At 38.6% G+C, this 24,335-nt stretch overlaps 1 protein-coding gene across 1 annotated transcript in view; it reads left to right on the top strand.

Annotated features, from left to right (window-relative positions):
• Positions 1-24,335, top strand: part of LOC124594696 (dynein axonemal heavy chain 3) — a 1,186,267-nt gene that overhangs the window by 150,041 nt on the left and 1,011,891 nt on the right. The window contains exons 12-13 of the mRNA XM_047133063.1: positions 17,917-18,055; positions 21,051-21,195. Coding sequence (XP_046989019.1) covers positions 17,917-18,055; positions 21,051-21,195 — 284 coding nt within the window. The remainder of the gene's footprint in view (positions 1-17,916; positions 18,056-21,050; positions 21,196-24,335) is intronic.

Genomic DNA, 24,335 nt, shown 5'->3' with positions numbered 1-24,335 from the left:
TGCCATTTTTGGAAAATAATTTGTACTCAATGTGCTGTTGGAATATTGTCAACATACATAATTAACACATCTAAACATTCTATATTATTCTAAATATTTGTTTTACTTATTTTTGTTTTATGTTTTAAATTACAAGAGTTAACCAGAAAGAAATGCACCACCATTTTGAGCCCAAAACAAAACAACAGTTGATGGAAGGATGCCATTCCCACTCCCCACAGAAGAAAAAATTCAAAGCAGCTTCTTGTGCTGGTAAGGTTATGATCACCGTGTTCTGGGACTGTGAAGATGTGATTTTTATTGATGTGATGCCAAGAGGCAGTACAACTAATTCATGTCAAAACATTAACAAAACTCAAGACACGCTTCTAGTGACTTCTGCGCCACAACAACCCAGGAGATGTTTTGCTGCAACATGATAACGCTCAGATCCACACAAGTCTGAGGACTGATGAACACATCGCAAAACAGGGTTGGGCAGTGTTACCCCATCCACCCTACAGGTCTGACCAAGCCCCCTCAGACTTCCACTTGTTTGGGCCATTAAAGCATGCCATTCGTGGAAGAAATTTTGTGGATGATGAGGAGGTGATTCACCACAGTGAAGCTCTGGCTCCGCCACCGGGAAAAGGATTGGTACCGACAGGGCATACACACCCCTGTTTCGCACTGGAGGAAGGCCATTGAACAGGATGGAGATTACGAGGAAGAATAGGTTGTGTAGATGAAACACCATTCTTTTGTGTGTGTCATTCTTATTATGTTCAATAAAGAATTGTTGAAGAAAGAAAATTGCAGTGCTTTACTTTCTGGGCAACCGTCGTATTTTACATTTGAAATTCATGCATATGGTTTTTTTTTTCTTTTTTTTTTTTGCCACAAATGATTTTTTTGTTATTTGAAAATAATAAATAACTCATTATTAGGGTACATTATCATTACACTAGTGATAGTCTATAAAGAAATGTTTTTTTTATACTGTGCTTATAAAATGAACAAAATTCCTTTATGTAATTCTGCACAATTCAAAACAGAATTTGGCAGCATCCTTAAATTGTGATGGATAATACTCTAAAATACTGTTTTCATGCTGTGATATGGTTGCCAATAAAACATAGACCAAATATAGTATAAATTTCCTTTACTTTACTTCTATGGTCACATATTTTTGTTATTTATCAGACTACCGGTTTCGATGTATAATGACCATTTTCAGATCTGTTCTTATAAAACATATCTGAAGACTGTCATTATAGACTGAAACTGGTAGTCTGATGAAAAAAAAATTGTGATCATAGAAGTAAAGTAAAGGAAGTTTATCCTGTTTTGTACCAGGTATATCTCAGTACACTGGAAAATCTATTTCAGTACACTATAAAACCATAGTGAAAAGAAATGATATTTTACTAGTGTTTGCAGCTTGATTACATTGTTTCTCATCACAACTACCTCTGAAAATTGTCTCGCAGAGTCCATCAACTGTGGAAGCTGTATGTGTTCAACAGCCATACCAATATTGAGCATTTTGGGATTAGCAGATAAACAAGTTTTTTGTCCTCAGATGTGACACTCGAAACAGTTCTTTAACATTGGCCGTCCAAGAGTATAACAATAATACATAGATTTGTCTTACTCTGGGAAAGAAAATGTTGTCAAATATATTTTGACATGGCCAGATGTTAGTTCACTGGATTTTGGTGCCACAAGAAAAACATTTGGCATTTAAAAAAGAGATAAACGAATTCTAGGTCCAGTCTCAACTTTGGTTTCTTTTAAAACTATGAGAAGAGAGCAAGCAATTTTCCAGCTGCAGGGACTGTAAACAGAATCATTGAACAGAGCGCAACTCCAGGTTTAATCCACTGTGATCAGAGTTGCACAAATTTTCAACCTCCAGTAACCTGATGTACTCCTTAGCATGATCTCATGGTGATGTTCTTTTTGGTTATATAGTTACTAGGTATAAACTTTGTTATTTTGTTGCGCCTTTCTAAAATGCAATAACCATCTGGGGTGTGTCTTGAAATTATTTAGCTTTACTTTACTTCTCATTTGCAGAGCCAACTTTTGAAGATCAGTATCATGGATAACCATTTGATGATCCATAGAATCTAATAAGTTTTGAACCATTGTGAAGAACTACTCTTCCCAGTGATACAGCTACGCCATTCAACTGATTTTGCAAAACAAATAAACCTTTCCCCTTCTTCCTGTTGTTCCAAAATTCAGCTGCAGATTTCTTATATTCAAAATTTAATCCAGCTTCTGAAGAAAGGGCTTTGCTTGGCATAAAGAACTCCTCATGTGTTTCTGATACACAATCATCTTCAGCCATTGCTACATCGTGGAGGCCTGATCCATTAACTCATAGCTCATTGTCTTTCTGTATAATACACTCCTGGAAATTGAAATAAGAACACCGTGAATTCATTGTCCCAGGAAGGGGAAGCTTTATTGACACATTCCTGGGATCAGATACATCACATGATCACACTGACAGAACCACAGGCACATAGACACAGGCAACAGAGCATGCACAATGTCGGCACTAGTACAGTGTATATCCACCTTTCGCAGCAATGCAGGCTGCTATTCTCCCATGGAGACGATCGTAGAGATGCTGTATGTAGTCCTGTGGAACAGCTTGCCATGCCATTTCCACCTGGCACCTCAGTTGGACCAGCGTTCGTGCTCGACGTGCAGACCGCGTGAGACGACGCTTCATCCAGTGTAGGAGATCGCTCCCCACACCATGATGCCGGGTGTTGGCCCTGTGTGCCTCGGTCGTATGTAGTCCTGATTGTGGCGCTCACCTGCACGGCGCCAAACACGCATACGACCATCATTGGCACCAAGGCAGAAGCGACTCTCATCGCTGAAGACAACACGTCTCCATTCGTCCCTCCATTCACGCCTGTCGTGACACCACTGGAGGCGGGCTGCACGATGTTGGGGCGTGAGCGGAAGACGGCCTAACGGTGTGCGGGACCGTAGCCCAGCTTCATGGAGACGGTTGCGAATGGTCCTCGCCGATACCCCAGGAGCAACAGTGTCCCTAATTTGCTGGGAAGTGGCGGTGCGGTCCCCTACGGCACTGTGTAGGATCCTACGGTCTTGGCGTGCATCCGTGCGTCGCTGCGGTCCGGTCCCAGGTCGACGGGCACGTGCACCTTCCGCCGACCACTGGCGACAACATCGATGTACTGTGGAGACCTCACGCCCCATGTGTTGAGCAATTCGGCGGTACGTCCACCCGGGCTCCCGCATGCCCACTATACGCCCTCACTCAAAGTCCGTCAACTGCACATACGGTTCACGTCCACGCTGTCGCGGCATGCTACCAGTGTTAAAGACTGCGATGGAGCTCCGTATGCCACGGCAAACTGGCTGACACGGACGGCGGCGGTGCACAAATGCTGCGCAGCTAGCGCCATTCGACGGCCAACACCGCGGTTCCTGGTGTGTCCGCTGTGCCGTGCGTGTGATCATTGCTTGTACAGCCCTCTCGCAGTGTCCGGAGCAAGTATGGTGGGTCTGACACACCGGTGTCAATGTGTTCTTTTTTCCATTTCCAGGGGTGTAGTTTCACAAGTCAGTGCTACAATGGTGTCGTACAGTTCCATTTCCATTTCCCATGAGTTAATAGACCTCTAAGATAGTTGCACTGTGATGAAATCATCAATTAGCATTCAGTAAACAGTAACTGGTTTAACTAAACACTTGACAGTTTCCCTATTTCTAAGCAGCTGTATTTCATACGCAATACAAGGTCTCAGGTTTCCAACAAGTTTATTCCACAATGCAAGTACAGTGAGTAATGGCATATAAAGGTACTGTGAAGAAGAGAAGATCATGTGGAGATGGCCAAGCCCAGAAATCTATGCATTGCATAGTATTCCAAAGGGAGTTCCATGAGAGAGAGAGAGAGAGAGATCTTAAAAAGTATTGCAAGGATCAGAAGTTGTGTGGTGATGTACAGTTCCATAGTAATAGCAAGTGGTGGTTGTGTCTGCTGGTGGCGCTGGCATATGCAGCTGTCAACAGATTCATGATGTGCTAGCTGTATGGACCTGTACCACACAAACTGTTAGTTGGCAAAATTCTGTGGACTGCTGGCTGCGGCTACCAGACAAGGCCAGCCTCTGGAGGTGCTAATAGGGCCTTTTACCACATGAAGCAAACCCTTTGTAATATTCAAATAAGAGTTTTTACAAACAGCTAATGATATATGAAACAAGTCCTGAAATCACCATTGCGAACTTGTTACAGTGATTGTTCTCTACAGATAGTGCACTGAGCAGTATTTATTTGTATGAATCGCCTCAATACACTGGCATTTGCTGACAGCAAGTATGCTGTTTGACTGTTTGAGATCCTCTTTGTGAGAGCCCACGCAAATGTGCCATGAAGAGAACTTCGCTTACACGATTCGAGCCGAGTCTCTGCATCTGGCATATTGCTTACCCCGTTTTCATAGTTTTAAAAGAAACAAATGTAGAATTTGGAAGAAAAATTTTAGGTTCTCTTTTTGAAGCCCCAAAAGTGCTTATGATGTCATTGAAATCTGGTAAACTAATATCTGACCATGGCCATGTCAAGAGATATTTGACAGAAGTTTTCTTTCCCAGTGTGGGAGAAAAATCTGGTAGATTTTTGGGGCATTCGGTATGGAAAAACCATTTTGAACCCTGTTCCTGAGAACAAGGAACTTGTTCATTTGCTGATCCCAAAAGGCACAATGAGAGAGGTACAGCCATTGCACGTAAACAGCTTTTGATGTTGGAAGAAATTTGTGAGTCGATTTTTAGAGGTAGTTATATTGAATGATTATTGTGTCAGTCTCCACTTGAGAAACAATCTAATCAAGCTGCAGACACTACTACAGGGTGCAGCATTTAAATCTGGACAAATGAAATTTCTTTAGAAAACAAATTTATTAAAACAAAATACAAATGAAAATGAGTAAGTAGTGGTATATTTCAAGAGTAATATTACTCAATGTAACTCCTTTCAGCCACAATGACTGCCTCCGATCTTGTTCAGAAGTGATCACAAGCACTCTTTAAAACAGCACTGGCCATATTCGTGAATGTTGCTTTGACAGCGATGTGTAGAGGTATGACACTAGGTTGCCTCATCTTATTGGCTGTACAGGGTCCAGAACTCCTTTGACCAGAACATGTCGATATTATCCGAGACCCAGTTTTTGACTAAATGGCTCACATGAGATCATCCACTGCTATCAGATGTGCTTTTAACTCACTGACATTCAATATTGACATGAATTTCCTCAGCGAATGCCACAGGTCAATTAAAAAGTGGCACCTGGGCCTTGTCGGTGACTGCTGCAGTCTGTGACATGTGTTTTCTCAAATGAGGTTTCCTCGCCTGGCTGGAGGAACCTTCCCCAGGCTTCTCAGAAGCATTACACTTGGCCACAATATTGTAAAAAGTTGATCTCAGATACCTGAAGAATCGAACTATTTCAGTGGGTGAATGCCCAGCGTGAAGACTTTTGATAAGTGTGGCTCTTCGCTTGTACTCCGCACTTGTCCATAACATCTTGGCCATTTTGAGTTTCTGAGTTTCATTACTAGATGCCTAAGGCTTTCAAGAATGCCAGTCCGGACCACTGGTGGAACTGTGGTATGGTGGGAAATTCAAATTGAAATTTGTCCAGATTTAAGTGCTGCACCCTTACATTATCAATTCTTTTCACTGAGGTTTCCCAGTATACTGAAATATGGCTAGTACAAATAAGGATATTTCATGGATTGCCCATGATTTGACAATATTATTCAATTTTGTTTTAAATTGTGTTGTCCATTGTGTGTCTTGTGTGAAGGAATTTCATTCACTTTAAGTGCTTGGTGTGTAAAATGTTATGTTTTAAGCATTTTTCTTCAGATTATCATTATTGTAATCATTTTGTATCATAATAATGAGTCACTTACTATTTTTAACTAACAAAATTCACATATGAGAAACAGTTACTTAAAAAAAAACAAGAAAAAACATTTATTTAAAATGTAAAATAACAATTTAAAACATAAAAGAAAAGTAAGCAATATATATTCAATATAATAATGATTGTTTATATATTTTAATCGGGCATGACTCCAGAAACCAGCTTTATTACACAGGGGTGGATGTGGCATCAAAACTTCTTTAGAAAGTGCAGGCATTTGCCTGCAGTGGAATGGTAACCATTAGGCCTTGATATTGTAGGGCAGCCACAAATTGCATGTAACTTTTTCTTCATTTTTATTTGTTTCACTCAAATAATGTGAACATCTTGGCTACTCCAGTTTTAATTAAAGTTTCTTTAACTTATGTTGTAGCAGAAGTTTTAATTTTGCAAAACTATGTAAAGGTGGTGGGGCAGTTTGCAAAACTTCAGATTATTACAAAAGGTAATTATACAGTTTTTCAGAATGCGGCTTACATAATGTAGGACATAGGATACTGACTAATAAATGGGTTACAAGTCATAATCCACTTACTGCTGAAAGGCAGTTCTGTAACAGGTTGCCAAATAATATAGAGCAAATCCCTGGATGTCTTTTTAAGGACAAGGTTAAGCACTTGTTAATTAAAATATGTTTGTACCCCCTTAGTGATTTATAAACTCTATTATCAATATTGCAGTATATTATTGACAACATATACTTAAATAGTAACTTGGACCCCTCATGAAGAAAGGTGATAAGAGAGATGTCACTGCTGACATGTACCAATGGGTAATACCATATGTAACCAAAAGAATGCAGAAAGTTGTTCTTAGTAATTCAACCTAAAGAGTCGGGGGACACAGTTCTGTCCTGGGTTGGGAATCACATATGGGTCCCCAATGCTCAATCTTAGGTCCACTACTGTTCCTCACCCAGTACAAGTTAATGATTTTCCATTCCAATATGCAACTAGCTGAATTAGTTCTTTTTGCAGATGACACTAGTATTGTAATCAACCCAAGCATACATACCAAAACAGAAGAAATGGTAAACAAAGGATATTGCAAGGTTTAGTGCATGGCATTTATCTCTGTGGGAGGGGTGGGAAGGATTGTGGGTTGGTTATGCCTCATTTTTGGGGCCTGATGAAAGATAGTCTAAATCCCAGCAGAGAATGTGACTCATAGTGTAAATCCCAGCAGAGAATGTGATTCAGTTGCTCCAGTCCTGCATAGTTCTGAGAGAGGAGTCCTCCTTTGTGCCTGTATGATAGGTATGTGGGAGGTTGGTATGATAGGTATGTGGGAGGTTGGTATGATAGGTATGTGGGAGGTTGTGGTGTGCGTACTGTAAGACCTTCAGTACACACACCATTTGACTTGTCGCTCTAACGGGGTAGGCGAGTGGCAGCAATATGTCTCGTGGTCTTATTGTGGCGTGTTTATCTTCTGCCATTAGGTCAGATGATAGAAATTCCACTAGCTCGCTTAGAGTAGCAGATTGACGGTGACCAACTTTAAACAGAACTTGATTAATTTTCACACACATTTATTAAAATAATAAAAAGCATAGAAATAACTTAACTTGATTCTGGAAGCTGTTTACAATTGACAATCTGAAGTTCCTTTGGTCTTGGTATGTTAATCTTATTCTCACATATGTCTGATACTTGGCAAAGTGTCTATACACTTCTTTTCATGGCTATGTACAAGAATATGATAATCTTGTTAGCCGCAGACTGAAACTTGACTATAGACTGGTACAGACTAATGCAGACTTACTAATCGGAGGTCTGTACACTCGTTATAATACCTCGTGCGATCAGGTATCACTGCGCGAGTGTGATTTGCGAGAAGAAAAGGTTCTACATTAGCAGCAATCTCATTGGCTGCGTTACATATTAATACGCGGATCGGCGGAAGCAGAATTTGGTCTGTCTCTAAGACAGCGCCATCTCGTAGTGCGGAGATGGACGAGCGCTGTGCCTGCGCTGTTGTGCTTAGCGGGGCGCACTCTAGTGGGAAAGTTGTGTACGTGCTGACTACGCGGAACTATGTACACAACAGAGGTAGTAGATGGCTGGAGAGACAAGCCACAGGAGATCTGTTTCTGTACTAGATTGAGAGGGTAATTTCAGTCAGTGAAGGCCTCGGTGAGACCCTTGGAAAATTTTGAATTCATCACTACAGAAATGATGGCCACAGATTGCTAGGCTATGTGGACGGGACTTCGTGGTATGGAATGGTTGGCAGGTTTGGTGTGGGACAGAGGTACTGATGTAGGCATCCTTGAGGGGGCTTATTGGGTTTCAAGGATCAGGTGAAGTGAATGGGGGAAAAGGTGTTGAGATTCTGGAGGAATGTGGATAGGGTGTTCTAACCCTCAGTCCAAATCATGAATATGTTATAAACAAATTAGGTTAGATGAATATGCTATATACAAATTAGCTTAGATCGGATCTTTATTGGTCCAGGTGGCTTGGTCAGGTGGCTTGCGGAGTATGGATGTAGATGTAGATGTAGTCATGTAGTACACAAATTGCACGTTCTAGTGTAGGATAAGTCAGTGTATAAAAAAATATAATGGATGGTTTAAATTTACATTAATTATGGTATTTGACATTAAATGTGCATTAAAGTGTAATGTACAGCATATATATAATGTACAAGAGGTGAGAGAACAGACTGTAAAACTAGAAAGAACATATGCTGCAGAGGTAGATTGATATTTGTGTTACAGTAACGTCTGAATGGTAGATCATTAAGGTACTTTAGGGCTACAACCATTTATATAATACATCACTAATGTACTGACACAAATATTTAGTGTACTTCCTGCAGAATCTCAAGCAGGCTATAGAAACAGTGATGAGTCAAATATGCCTTAGAGCTAACATGAACTTTGTCAGATATGAATTGATTTAATTTCTGTGGAAAGCTTATTATAAATAACTTTCTCACAATGTAGGGTTCCTTCTTTATTTAGGCTGGTGTTTATTGACTGTAGGAAAATTTTGTTTTTGTGTAGCATTACATGGATGAAGTGTAGTATTTTCCCCCCATACACATGAATAGATGGAAGTAGGAAGATTTCCAGCTTTTCAAAGATTGGTCTACAGCTTTTGTTCCATTTTACATCTTTCTTTGTTCTTCCAAACCTTTTTTGTAGCCAAAAGAGCTTTCAGCTGAGAGAAGAGAGATCCTAGAAAATTATTCCATATTTTAGTTGCGAGTGATAAGTATATATGGCCAAAGTATGTGGTTTTCAGACAATCTTTGTTGCAGCATCCTTCTAATGCTCTTATTAAATAACATGCAGTCCTTAATTTCTTATACACTTTTTCAATGTGTGTCCCCATTTAAGATTATTTTGGAGCCATAAACCTAAGACTTTTGCGTTATCTACACTCCAAAGCTCCTTATCAGATATCTGAATTTCAACAGTTTGCTCACCTATTTTCACATTTCAAAAATTTTGTGCCCTCTTACTTGAATTTGCTACCAACTTGTGGTTGAGGCAGTTTTCAGTATTTTTAATTATCTCTGTTGTAGACTTCTAGAGAATTTCCATTTCTTTCTTATTGACTAAAACTCAGGCCGAATAGCACACAGCAAACTGAATGGTATTTTCTCAGAATTTTTTTCAAATCATTCTCATTGTTGTTGTTGTGGTCTTCAGTCCTGAGACTGGTTTGATGCAGCTCTCCATGCTACTCTATCCTGTGCAAGCTTTTTCATCTCCCAGTACCTACTGCAACCTACATCCTTCTGAATCTGCTTAGTGTATTCATCTCTTGGTCTCCCTCTACGATTTTTACCCTCCACACTGCCCTCTAATGCTAAATTTGTGATCCCTTGATGCCTCAAAACATGTCCTACCAACCGGTCCCTTCTTTTTGTCAAATTCTCGTATAACAGAAAAAAATAAGAGGTCCAGGCACTGAGCCTTGTGGCAGTCTGCTGTTATTGGCTTCATGCTTTGATTAATGCTGAGTTAATTTGTTGAAACTCTGGTGGTGCACTTCAACCATTTGCATTGGCCTGCATACATTTGACCTTATCCAGTTGTTGGATTTATTTATTTATTTATTTATTCATCCATCCGTAAACAAATTACTTTGTATGGATGTCGTCATTATACATACATATGTACATTATTTTGTCTCATAAGATAATGAAATACAAGCTATATGTAATCAATTCATAATATATATATGTGTATTACACACACAATTTATCATTGAATTACATAATGCAGAAGAACCTGCTTCAATCAAAAGGAATAGATCACACGACTCCTCTAGTACTTGTATGGGTAAATTTCAATCTAGAATGTCCACTTTATAATTGATTAACCTGTTTATTTATTTATGCCAATTTCATGCTGCATGTATTCTCTAATCAAGTAAAAACTATTTGTTAATAAATATTCTTTAAGGAATGCTTTAAATTTACAGAGTTCCTTTATGTTTTTCATTTCTTTTGGCAATTTATTGTATATCTTGACACCTTGGTAAAACATAGTGATTTGGGTTTTAGTTTTATTCATTCTGTGTAGGTACAAGCAATTACTGTCTCTGGTTTGGTGATCATGTATGCAGCTGCTTGCTAAATGTTGCTCCTTATTTTTTTGAATAAAAACTGTAGTTTGCAGGATATATTCACTTGGGACTGTCAGAATACCCCATTTTTTAAATAGCTCACTTCAGTGTGCTCTTTTGTGACTCTTGCTCATTATTCTGATAGCTCGTTTTTGCAATCTGAACACGTATTTCACATTTTGGGCATTTGCACCCCAGAATGTTATGCCATAGCTTATTATAGAATGCCTGTGTGCAAAGTATGTCATTCTCTGGCATGAACAATTGCACACAGTGAGTAATACTCATAAGGCATAGCATGCTGTGCTAATTTTTTTTCCCAAGCATCCTAATATGTTCATTCCATTTTAATTGTTGATCAACATACTGCACACTCTATGGTTTCATTTTCAACTTTAAGTTTTGTCATATTCGGTTGTTTCTTTATATAGAAGTTTATGTTATTAGTCTTTTTCACATTAAGGGTTACTTTGTTGTTCCTCTGATTCCTGTGTTGTTGTGCCAAGGCAGTAGTTTAGGGTATTTGTGATACTGAAAGCGTTAGAGAGCTCTAGGCATATTCCAATGACATTTTCACTATTATTGAAGCAATTGATGTAAAAGTTCAAAAATTGCTATATTAGTTGATTGATCCTTCCCGAAAGCATTTTGCTTTTCCAGGAAATCTACTATTTCTCTTGATTTTTTTTCTTTTTTTTGTGAATTTTGAGAATATAGATAGCAGAGCAATGAGCATGTAGTTAACCACTTCATCCTTTTTGCCTTTTATGAATTAGTGGTTTGAACTTGGCACTTTTTAGGCATGATGGAAAAATTCTAATTTCAAATGATCTGTTACAAATATGGGCTAACGGTTTAGCTATAAGTCTACACATTTTGGTAAGATTGTTTGGATGCTACATCTTCCAGTGGAGTGGTTCATTTTTAAAGGAGATCTTTCTGTGTTGGTGGAAAGAGAAAGATTGAAGAAGGATTTATGTTGGTGTTTTCAGATGATACCTGACAATTTTAGTGAAAGGTTTGATTTCAGTGACTAATAATTTTTTCACTTATATTGCTAAAATAAGTATGACAATATTATGAAAAGAAAAGGTTGGGACTGATCATATAGAGGAGATGTTGACTGACACAACAAAAAGACTGCTATACCTATTGAGCTTTTGGCCAAGAGGCCTTTTTGTAACATAAGACAACTAGCACAAATTCACACAAACACAACTTGCATACATGTGACCACTGTCTGGCCACTAGGGCCAGACAGTGAGCAACTGTGTCTGAGGAGCAAAACAATCTGGTGGTAGGCTGGGGTATCTTAGTAGGGTAACAGTGGGGGAAGGTAAATGGTGGTTTTGGAGCATGCAGTACTCTGGTGGGCACAGGGTAGAAAAGTGCAGTTGGGTGGTTTGGAAGAAGGTGGGGGGGGGGGGGGGGGGGTCAGAGGGAGTGGGAAGTGGGATAGGTGAGAAGCAGAGAACAGGAAAAAATTCAGAATTTTGCACCATGCTTAAATGAAGGATATCATTCCCATTCACACCAATTTTATATGTTTTCAAATATGCATGGAGTTCCCATTAGATACTACAGGAAGCTTGGAGATGTCATATATTCTTTGCTTTTCAGCGCATGACTTTCTTATATCTCCAGAATGAGATTTTCACTCTGCAGCAGAGAGTGCGCTGATATGAAACTTCCTGGCAGATTAAAACTGTGTGCCCGACCGAGACTCGAACTCGGGACCTTTGCCTTTCGCGGGCAAGTGCTCTACAGACTGAGCTACCGAAGCACGACTCACGCCCTGTACTCACAGCTTTACTTCTGCCAGTTATCTCATCTCCTACCTTCCAAACTTTACAGAAGCTCTCCTGCGAACCTTGCAGAACTAGCACTCCTGAAAGAAAGGATATTGCGGAGACATGGCTTAGCCACAGCCTGGGGGATGTTTCCAGAATGAGATTTTCGCTCTGCAGCTTTACTTCTGCCAGTTATCTCATCTCCTACCTTCCAAACTTTATAGAAGCTCTCCTGCGAACCTTGCAGAACTAGCACTCCTGAAAGAAAGGATATTGCGGAGACAAGGCTTAGCCACAGCCTGGGGGATGTTTTCAGAATGAGATTTTCACTCTGCAGCGGAGTGTGCGCTGATATGAAACTTCCTGGCAGATTAAAATTGTGTGCCCAACCGAGACTCGAACTCTGCCAGTTATCTCTGTGAGTACCGGGCGTGAGTCGTGCTTCGGTAGCTCGGTTGGTAGAGCACTTGTCCGCGAAAGGCAAAGGTCCCGAGTTTGAGTCTCGGTCGGGCACACAGTTTTAATCTGCCAGGAAGTTTCATATCAGCGCACACTCCGCTGCAGAGTGAAAATCTCATTCTGCAAACATCCCCCAGGCTGTGGCTAAGCCATGTCTCCGCAATATCCTTTCTTTCAGGAGCGCTAGTTCTGCAAGGTTCGCAGGAGAGCTTCTGTAAAGTTTGGAAGGTAGGAGACGAGATAACTGGCAGAAGTAAAGCTGTGAGTACCGGGCGTGAGTCGTGCTTCGGTAGCTCAGTTGGTAGAGCACTTGCCCGCGAAAGGCAAAGGTCCTGAGTTCGAGTCTCGGTCGGGCACACAGTTTTAATCTGCCAGGAAGTTTCATATCAGCGCACACTTCGCTGCAGAGCGAAAATCTCATTCTGGAAACATCCCCCAGGCTGTGGCTAAGCCATGTCTCCGCAATATCCTTTGTTTCAGGAGTGCTAGTTCTGCAAGGTTCGCAGGAGAGCTTCTGTAAAGTTTGGAAGGTAGGAGACGAGATAACTGGCAGAAGTAAAGCTGTGAGTACCGGGCGTGAGTCGTGCTTGAGAAGCTCAGTTGGTAGAGCACTTGCCCGCGAAAGGCAAAGGTCCCGAGTTCGAGTCTCGGTCGGGCACACAGTTTTAATCTGCCAGGAAGTTTCTTATATCTGTTGTCAATCAGCAGTTTTTTGTCTTAAGCAGACAAGTTTGCTTGTCTGCTTTTTAATGGGGAATAATGTAAGAGCACATCCACAAATGTCTTGAACTTTTCATCTGTGCTTTCACATCTATACACATCAATCCATGTATCTTTCCTTAGTAGATTCCTAAAGTCCTTAGTGTGTTGATTGCTGAAGGTTCCTGTTTTCACTCTTTCTGTTTGCTTAGTTAAACCCAATGTTGAAGATATTTCAAGAAGCTGTGCATAGTGGTCACTGAAACCTGTGTTGATATTTCTAGCTGAGTATTCATAACTTTCCATTTTTGTCAATACCATATCATTTGTGGTACTGGAAACAATTGTGACTGGGGTGGGATAATTTGTAATAGAGAGCATGTTGTATGTTGGAAATAATGCCATAAAATCATCTCTATCTTTAGAAACTTTTTTCAAATTATAACTGATTTGTTAGCATCTCTGAAATTGTCGCAACTACCTTCCCAAGTTTATTAAAAAATATTTTTATATTTTAATTTGCACTTCTGTAGATGAACATGATTTTTTCATTGAGGTTCATTCTACAGCAGAAATTTCAAAATTACTTTCTTTTCCTAACTTTTACAAAGATTTTAAACAGCAATAGTTGTTACCATCTTTCAAAAATATATGTCTTTCTCCATGAGTAGACAGTTTTCCACAAAAATAAGATGTCATGACAAAGCACAGGATATTTGTAATTGTTAACATCTCATCAGTTAACCAAGTTCACTTAAGCGCGTAACAGATACTTATTTTAATTGATCTGACAAAAATACTTCTAGCTCTTTGATTTGTTTTACAGTGATAGGATATTTTGATGGGCCATTACAAACTTAGGGCTTCTGCTTGGCATATTAGACTTGTCACTTACCTTCTTCAGTGTCTGCTTTCTTTTGACTTTGATCTGAAGGGCACTTCTGTGCTGTGCTATGGAGGTGCTGTCTTCATCAGTGGCCACTAAAAATCCTCACTTCTTGATGGTGGGTCTTGCTCTAGCAGCAAGTAGACAGTTGTATCAACTGATTGTGCAGTTGTTTTTGTGCCACTCTTGCTGTTTCTGTTTTCTCTGATCATAGTTGTGTTGTTCTACGTGCTGCTGCAGTTGTTGTAGCTGCTTCCCTATGAACACTTTCTTCTGTAATCTGAACCAGGTGAGCAGTTTGGGATTCTGAGTGGTTAGGAAGAATTCCTGTAGATGGCCCATAAATTAGTTGGCATAGGATGGTGCCATGCTGGTGCCCATTGCCATGCCATGGATTTGTTTGTTAGAGAGGCCTTCTTCTGTATCCATGATCTTCGCTTGTTTCATCTTGATTGGATCCTGATGCTTTCTTCTATGTGTATACTGATTCAGTGTATATCTAATACTTTATGGCAAGGACACTGAAAGAGAAATTGGTATTTAAGGTTTTGTGTGTACCTTTTGTTGTGAAATAATTTACTGTGATGCATTACATGGACGAGCATAGACTAGTGTGTGTGTGTGTGTGTGTGTGTGTGTGTGTGTGTGTGTGTGTGAAGCTTTTGGTTATATTCTTGCTAACAGTTGTAAATAATGTCAATCATTTTATGGATTTGGTTTCCAGTGTGAAACTAACCCAGTGCTGTTCAATATGGACTTGTTTCCACTGTGAAAGTAACACAGCACTGTTCAATTCTGAGGAATTGTCTTCTTCCTCAGACAAACTGTAAACAGTTTTACAAGTTTCATTTGTGAATGTCATTATTTTCATCATTAAATGCCTTTGTCAGTAATTAATTTCTCTGAACAAGGTGAACATTTAAAGGAATCTTTCAATGGTTGTACAGTTTTCTCCCTTTTCTTATCTACAATACCATCTGCCATTTCAACTGATAAAAGTTGATAACTTCACTACATTCATTTTGTTTATACTACATTCATTTTGTTTATACTCTTATTTTTCAGTTGTTATTCATTTAAACTTTGCTCCAGATGGTTTCATTTAATTCAGAATTTTCTGCTGTCCTTCCATTACTATTATCTCCCTTAAACCATCATGTGCCCTTCAGTATTAACCTTGATCCATTGAAAATTTCTTTCACATTCTTTGTGCATACAACACCTTTTGTTATTTGTGCAAGTATTATCTTTGTTAAATAATAGGCCATTTTGTTTACATTGGAGGTGTGATTGGAAAGTTTTAAGAATGAATCCACTACTGCTTACTGGTTTGGCTGGCAGGTACACAGAGGGTGGGGAGTGAGTCATTGCCTTGTCCTTGAACACCTTCTGACAGGAAACTGCATTTCCTTTATTCAGTTCATTGGGGCAGCTGATTGAGTGTGGGTCTGTTAGGGCTTGTTGACAGGTTTTGTCTGCGTGAAAATGTACATAAAAATGGAGCAACGAGTTTTGTTTTAAAACGGGGAAATCAGGTTCTGAGACTTACGAACTATTAAAAACAGCTTTTGGAGGTAATTGTATGAGGCAGTCAAACTTTTTGCCTGGTTCAACAGATTTAACAATGCCCGCGAATCATTTTAGGATGAACCACGGTCCGTCTGTCCTTCCACCTCAAAAACGAATGAAAATGTTGTGAAAGTTTGCAACTTAGTGTGCTCTGATCGTAGACTTACAATTAGGGAGATGGCTGATGAACTTAATTTAAGTTTCTATGTAGTTCAGCCAATTTAACTGAAGATCTGAACAAGCATTGAGTGTCCACAAAATTCATTACAAAAGTGTTGTCAAGTGACCAGAGACAATACTGACTTGAAGTGTGCCAAGAACTGATTAATCGGACTAAAAATGAACCATATTTGTTAAATAGGGTAATTACAGGTGACAAAAATGTGGGTATATGGATATGATCCTGAAACCAAAGTGCCGTCTGCACTGTGGAAGACTCCAGGTTCACCACGACCGAAAAAATCACGGCAAAGTTGGTCGAAGGTGAAGACAATGTTAGTGATTTTTTTCGATTCTACTGCTGTTGTGCATCCTGAATTTACCCTGGAGGACAGAAAATTAACCAGGAATATTACAAATGTGTCCTTGAGTGTCTGCACGAAATGGTGTGGAAGGAAAGGCATGCATTGTGGAAAGATAGGAGTTGGTTGCTACTCCAAGACAATGCTCCAGCTCATCATGCCTTCTCCATCTTTGAATTTTTGACCAAATTCAAAATCCCTGTGCTTCCACAACCATTCTATTCCCCTGGTGTGGCCCCTGTGGACTTCTACTTGTTTCCTAAACTAAAAGTTTCACTGAAAGGGAAGCAATTTGACTCTGTTGAAGACACCCAGGCAAATATGGAGAGCATCCTTAACACATTTCAGGAAAAAAAAATTTCCAGGAAAGTTTCCAAAAGTGGAAACACTGTTGGAGTCAGTGTGTTCAGTCAGAAGAGGACTATTTTGAAGGAGATGCATCACAGTAGCATTTAAGTACCACCATTGTACAATTACAAGCTCATTCTTAAAACTTTCCAATCACACCTCGTATAAGTTCCATTTTTGAAGATGCTGAAGTTGTTCTTTAATTTAATCTGGTATACTTCCCTGTTCTTATATTAATTTTCTTAATCTACATATCTGATTTCCTGCCTGAAAAGTTCCACAGTTTGAGTAGATTTGCACTTGTCATAGCCGCACAGCTGATGAGTGCCACATTCCTTAGTGCTCTTCTTCATGAGGGAATTTGTGGATCACACTGCATATAGAAATAAAATGATTGAATTTCTAGCTTTTTTGTGTGATTACTCTGCTTCGTACTGGCAAATATTCCCTTGAAATTCTAAGGTGTTGTAGAACACTCACACCCTACATAGCTGCTGTGTTTTCGATAAAGTATAGGTTTTTTTTATATTTTTAGTTCCAGTTGGTCCTTGGCAACTTATTTTTCTAATTTTTGTCTTGTGTATGAATATGTTAAGTGAATACATGTTGTACTAGTGTCATTTTTATTATTGTACCCAAACTTTCTCATTGAGTGTTTTTTCTTTAGTTTTTGCCCAATTTTGTATTAAAATTTTGTATTACTGGAGGAGAAGACAAAACATCAATGACACATCAAGAATGTTATAATTCAAATATTGGATCTATTTTACAATATTATCCTCAGTATTTTGAAAAATCCACATTTTTCTCACCCATATTGTTGTTATCTCTCAAATCTCTTAAATCCATATAATGGCACTCTTCTACATGTTACATGAAATCATGGATACTTCGAAGCATAGAATTTAAAATGTCTATTGAGAATGAGGCTATAGCCAATAATTTAGGAAACCTTCATACTGCTAAACTTATGCATGAAAGATATTTTCTCTGGGTATTCAAAGACATAGATAAAACAAATTAAAAGTGTGTATGATATTTTATTGTATAATTGTATAAGATGTCTTATTCTAGATAATTTTATTTCATACAGGTTGCTGATACATGCAAAAGACTTAGAAGTGTTCAAGAAGAAAGATCCTCCAATACTGACAATGGAAGAAATGACTGAAAGTGTCGAACAGGTTGAAGCACTTGTTGCATTACTAAAGGAAGATAAAGATGAAGCAGATGTATGTATTTCTTTGATAATTTCACTTATGTAGTATTTGCAATTTATGTTATGTATAATGACAGATAAAACTGAGACTGTAAAACACAAAGCACCTCTATGGCTTCCACAAGTTGGGGAAGGATGATAATGAAGGAAAAAGGGAAGAGAGAAGTGGGATGAAGTGCTTTAAGTACCCAGCAGGGAAACGAAACACAGGAATGGAAGTGAGAAAATTTATTTATTTACCATGTTTGTAGCATCAAATCACAAACCTGACACACAGAAGAGATTTAACAAAATATTGTGAGCATTCATCAAAGTTCATGATATATCTGGAAGAGTTCTCAGTTACCATCAAGAAAACATCTGTATTCTCATGAAAAGCCTAAAGTGACTAGATCATGTGCCGGATGGCTTGTCGTTCAGTATCAGTTTCAGCTGGGTGAGGTTGTAGGACCCCACTGGCATAATGTGGCGCCAAATAAACCCTGTTTTTATATATACCAAGAAAACAGACATTGCCTGGGTATTCATTTTGCCAATTTTGTATTAGAAACAAAAACAAAAAATGAACCGTATTTGTAGTGAAGTATTGAAAAAAATTTCATTTCCATATATTCATGAAATAACTTTAATATTATGAAACAGTTGTGGAAAGAAATATGCCTAATGTAGAAATGTGTACAAGTACAGTATCCAAATTACGAAACATGATACCAGACAGTTTCTGTATGCTGAGTGCAGCTATTTCGCATGTCTATACTACAATTTTGTAAATATCTCTATGGAAATGCCTCTTCATAATTCTATTGATTATTACTGTTTTCACCTACAGCCATTCACACTTCACAGTTGGATGCTGTCAAAAGCACTGCCAGTGTCAGGCTTTTCTTTCATCTGACATGACTATATGGGTGTTTTATAGTAAAGAATAAATATGTTAAAACTCCATGCATGATGGGCAATTTTCCGGGTATCTCAGTGTTTACGATGTCATTTCTCCTGATCTGTGTGTGATACGATGATATAATTATGTAAATACATTCAGCGGCAAATGTTGATATTGTCTGTAAACTGTGTTGTGAATAGAGTTAGTAGAAAAGAAGTAGTAATTTAAATGTAATGCCCAATGCAACAGTTTTTCACATGTTTCAGTGTTTACGACATTATATCCCCTGAACTACATATGGCGCCATGATATACTTATGTAGGTGCATTTAGTTGCATATGTGGATACTGTCTGTGAATTTTGTTGTGAATACTGTAAGTAGCACAGAAGTATTACTTTTAAATGTGGTGCTTGATTTCACCAGGTTTTGACACGTCATTGTTTATGATGTCATATCTCCTGAATGAAGTTAGGCTAGGAGTTTCTTACCCTCACAGTGATTGTTGTCTGACACTAAATGACATGTGATGCTTACCAAGTTTGGTTGGAATCACTCGACTGGTTTAGTAGGAGGTGTCGTGACACACACACACACACACACACACACACACACACACACACACACATCTGGTTATCTCGGTCATTGTTGCCAGGAACAAAATCCACTAACTGCTGGATCTGCCATGGTTTTCTGCTTGTATAGGCATGTTTGGAGCACATGGTGCCAATCAGAGACAGCTGAAGTGATGCGTGCGTGGAAAGCGAGTTGGATGACTCACAAGAACACCAGACAGCAATGGGACCAGTGACACCACGTGGCATGAGAGGCAGTCACTATATTTGAAACTGCCACTCCCACATCCCTACAATCTCCAAGCACCTATCTTTGCTTTCTTTTGAAACCTGCCCCTCTGCCCACACTTAGTGTGTACCCCTGGTCTTTGTTAAAATGGTTGGTATTTATGCTAATCCCTGCTGCTGCCTTGATAACGGAATCCCAATAATCCATTTACCAGGCCGTGCTCAATTATGGCTGACTTGTCCAGTTCCCCTTGTTTAATATATCACCTGTGGTCTGTACAATGCTCAGCAGCTGTGCAACTTGTTTAACCTGTATAGCTGCTGCCACATTTTCAAATGATGCCATACGCACCGGGCACATGAAGGGGTGTGTTGTCCTAAACTGAGTGCAGCATGTCTTTTATCTTAGGGCCAGGCTGGAATACTGGTGTCAGTCCATGCATCTACAGCACACGTCCTAACTTACTGCTCATTGGCCCAAAATATGGCAGGACTCTGTTATTTGAAATGATGCAGCTTGATAACCTAGAAACTTTTATTTGAACATTTCGATTTTGGACCCTCTTTTGTCATTATACCAATTGAAATACTTAGTGTGAACATGGTTCTATACTCATGGTTTGTGGTTAGCTGTTATTCTTTTACTGTTATCATGACACATCTGTAAATATTAATCAAGTTGCTGTGGATAAACAAAAACCAAATAGTAATTCATCCTTTTGTTCTTAAAGTAGGAGCTTAACAACCAATTGTAAGCATCCATTTATAACTTTATGATTGTTAATAGCAGAAAAAATTATAAATATTTTTTATCTCAGGTAACATATGGTTTCTTTTGTTTTACATAACTAAGTTTTCTTCATTGTAGCATCCGTGTTACACAATATGTGAATAAATGAAGTGAAGTTGTTCTCAATTCAACATCATCTTTGTTGCAGTGCAGCTGAAGAAAGTAATACTTTTGTCACCAAAAGTGCAGATTTGTTGTTTGTTTTCAAGCATATGTATCACCTTTTTTATTGCATTCATATTAGCTGAGTTGATGTGCTTGTTATGCAGGAAAAAGTAGTACAAATAAAATTGAAGAGCAGGAGTTTATTGATATATTTTAAAGGAAACTATGAAATGAGAATTACAGGAATGATATGTATTTTATTTATGAAAACTATTTTGTGTCTCCTCTTTTTATAAATGTTGAGAGTGCTAAGTCTTAGTAGCATCTTATACAAACTACATTAGATTTGATTAATGTACCTGTGACAAAATATATTTTTAATATTTGTATGATTCTTTGATTGCATAATGAAATATTTTTTTCCCCCAGGCTATTAATGCAGAGGAAGAGCTGTTGGAGATAGTTTTGTCTCCATTTACAGTCCTTCAGCAAATGCTTGCTGTTACTGATCCTCTGGATAAACTGTGGCACACAGCATTAGAATTTCATGAATTATATGAAAAATGGTACTACGGTAAGTTAGAAAACATTGTAAGGAGGACTGATGACCCTGTAGTTTGGTCCCTTTATCCCTCAGACCAACCAACCAATCTAAGGATTTTAGAAGGAAAAGTCTTAAAAATTGTATGATCATCACATTTATCTCTAAAAATCGTGAAAAAATTTCGTATTTTATTGATATGATTTGTTGAAAGGTGTGTAGTTGAAAACAGTGTAGAGTTTCATGGAAAATCTGGTATGGAATGTGATATCTGTTTAATAACATATCACTATTCACGAAAGTAAAAAAAGTGTCTGACCAGCAGACAAGTATGTGGAAAGGAAAAAAACTACTTCTTTAAACCAAATTTTTCTCCTTAGCTAACAACAGCTCATTTCCTGACTAGCTGCAGTGACATGGGGCTTTTGTGGCTTGCCCCTAAGATAAGCACTTTGGTTTTACTTTCTTCTCACTTATCTGCTGCTCGTTATTCTCTATTTCTAAATAATAATTCTAATTCTAAATAAAATTTATACTCTTTATAACAATATGGAAAGCTACTCATCACACAGAGGAGGCACTGAGTCAAAGGCAGGCATAATGAAATATTAAGGTTCTTCCTTAGGATTGAATATTTTTCTTACCTTCTCAAATTAAGTCATTTGGCAGATTACTGAGTTTTTATTTTATCCTGACAAAAGACGCCATAATTTGTAAAGGAACATAGCGTTTATGGAAGCCAGATTGCAGCTGTAAGCTCTAGTTGAGAAGGAAGTGTGACAACATTGTAGCCTATTGATGATGTTAATCAGTATGTACATTGAACAAGCAGTAAAGGGAACTAAAGAAAAATTTGGAGAGGTTGAAGTTCAGGAAGAAATAAAAAATTGAGGTTTTGCCAGTGACAATGTAGTTCTGTCAGAGACAGCAAATGAGTTGGAAGAACAGTTGGACACAATGGATAGTATCTTCAAAAGATATTATAAAATGAGCAGCAACAAGAGTAAAACAAAGGTAATGGAATGTAACTGAATTAAATCAGGTGATCCTGAGGGATTAGGTTAAGAAATGAGACAGTAAAAGTTGCTGTTAAGCTGAGCTATTTGGGAAGCTAAATATCTGATAATGGCTGAAGTAGAGGAGATACAATACAGATTGGCTACCGCAAGGAGAAAATTTATGAAAAATATGAATTTGTTAACATTGTATATGTATTTGAGGGTTGGGAAGTCTTTTCTGAAGTACTTATCTGGAGTGAAACATGAATGATAAGTAGGTCAAACAAGAAGGGAATAGAAGTTTTTGAAACATGGTGCTACAAAAGAATGCTGAAGATTACATGGCTAGAGCAAGTAAATAACAAGTGGGGATTGAACTGGTTGGGAGAGGAGAGACATTTATGGCACATCCCAAAAGAATGGATCAGTTGTTAGAACACATCCTCAGACATCATGGTATGGTCATTTAGTATTGGAGGGAAGTGTGAGTAATAAAAATTGTGGTGGGAGACCAAAGCTTGAATAAAGTAAGCAGTTCCAAATGGATGTAACCTACAGCAGTTAAGCAGAGATGAAGAGGCTTGCAGAGTATAGACTAGTGTGGACAGCTCCTTACGAACCTATCACTGGACTGAACATTATACAAAAAGCAAATTAAAATCTCTAACATATATTATGCAAAGCATACACTTACCAATGAAGGCCTACCATAAACTTGAAGTATATATGCTGTGGGTCTTGAAAGATTTTTTTGCTATAGATATGTTAGAGCATATAGCAGGAGGAGTTATGCAGAAACAAAAAAGAGTTATATCAGTACCCTTGTTTTCACTGGTATGATCACAAAAATTGACAATGAGTGCTGACCACTTGCCCCTCCAAGTCTGCTTCCTGTGATGCCTCTGGGCGAGGAATATATGGAGATCAGTCAGTACCTTTGGGCCTTCAGAATCTGTTCAAATGGAGTGTGGTCAAAAGTAGCCGGCACTACCACTCAAGATTATCAAAACACTGCTTTCTGTGTTCTGGTGCCCATTAAGGGCAGCTATGCCTAAAATTCTAAGGCATCTCCTTCGACAACTTCGAATGCTTTGTGACTTATTTTCCTACCGGAAGTGATAAGAATGGGCCAAAGAAACAATCCAGCTGTCAAATTTTACTGTATTTTCCAATTCTTTTATGTTTTCTGTCATTGGCTGTACAATATCAGTGCTGCAAGGGTCCTGCTGTGCAGTGCCCTTGCACTGTGGACCAACTTGTCATTCATGGATTTTGATCCGCAGTGTCGATGATGCTGAAAGAGACTTTTTCTTCAGTCTAGTGGAATAACACAGTTAGAGAAGTTAAGTCAATGTATTTCCTCTAACAGGCAGTCCTAACTTTTCTGATTGAACAACTTAACATAGCCTGGCTAGATGTTTGCATGACTGCATCTTACAAGAGTCTATGGACAATTTTTTTTGAATAAAATGTGAACATAAGTTATTATCTTTTGGTGATGATTGCTTTGACATCATGGTGGTGAGGTATGCTGTATGCCCTTCACTCATGACTCCGTGGAGCAAACGATTCCACACAACAGGTGTAAGTGCCACTCTGCAGCCTTTATTGCTGACAGTACAGGATCTATACAATTCCAATCTGCACAAACCATCAAAAACGTCCAGAAAATGATGTGCTTCCTACTTACTAACTACCCTAACACGCATTTGTCTTTTGTTGTTATCCCTCAAACACAAAAATGAATACCTTCATTGTGATTTTTTTGCTAGAGTCTTAACATTGGGATATGCATACTTTAAATCAACAGGCAGGAATTATCATAGTCCTGTAACTGTCAACATTACCAACATTCTGTGACTTTTTAGTAATTTTTAAATCTTATTGAAATAGTTGCTTATACTGCAAGAGTCACCACAGTCTTCCTTATTGTTAGTTAATGTAGTGTATTTTGGGATATCACTGACAGTATAATGCGTGTTTGTTTATATTTAATGCAGTGCCACTTTTTGTCTTTAAGAAAAGTTGTCAGTAATTAAAAACTGGGAAGTCAGTTTTAAGAGTTCAATAGGAATCCAGTTTCAAACGAAGAAGAGAGAGCAGACGGGTGGAAACTGTTATAGCCGTGAGCGACCGACAAGCACTGCAAGGCAGGAAATGGAGACGCGAAGCCAC

Source organism: Schistocerca americana, chromosome 2 (genome assembly GCF_021461395.2).
Source record: "Schistocerca americana isolate TAMUIC-IGC-003095 chromosome 2, iqSchAmer2.1, whole genome shotgun sequence".
Taxonomy (NCBI): domain Eukaryota; kingdom Metazoa; phylum Arthropoda; class Insecta; order Orthoptera; family Acrididae; genus Schistocerca; species Schistocerca americana.
Note: the sequence above shows the minus strand (reverse complement) of the source record. Positions and strands in the feature narration are given on the sequence as shown.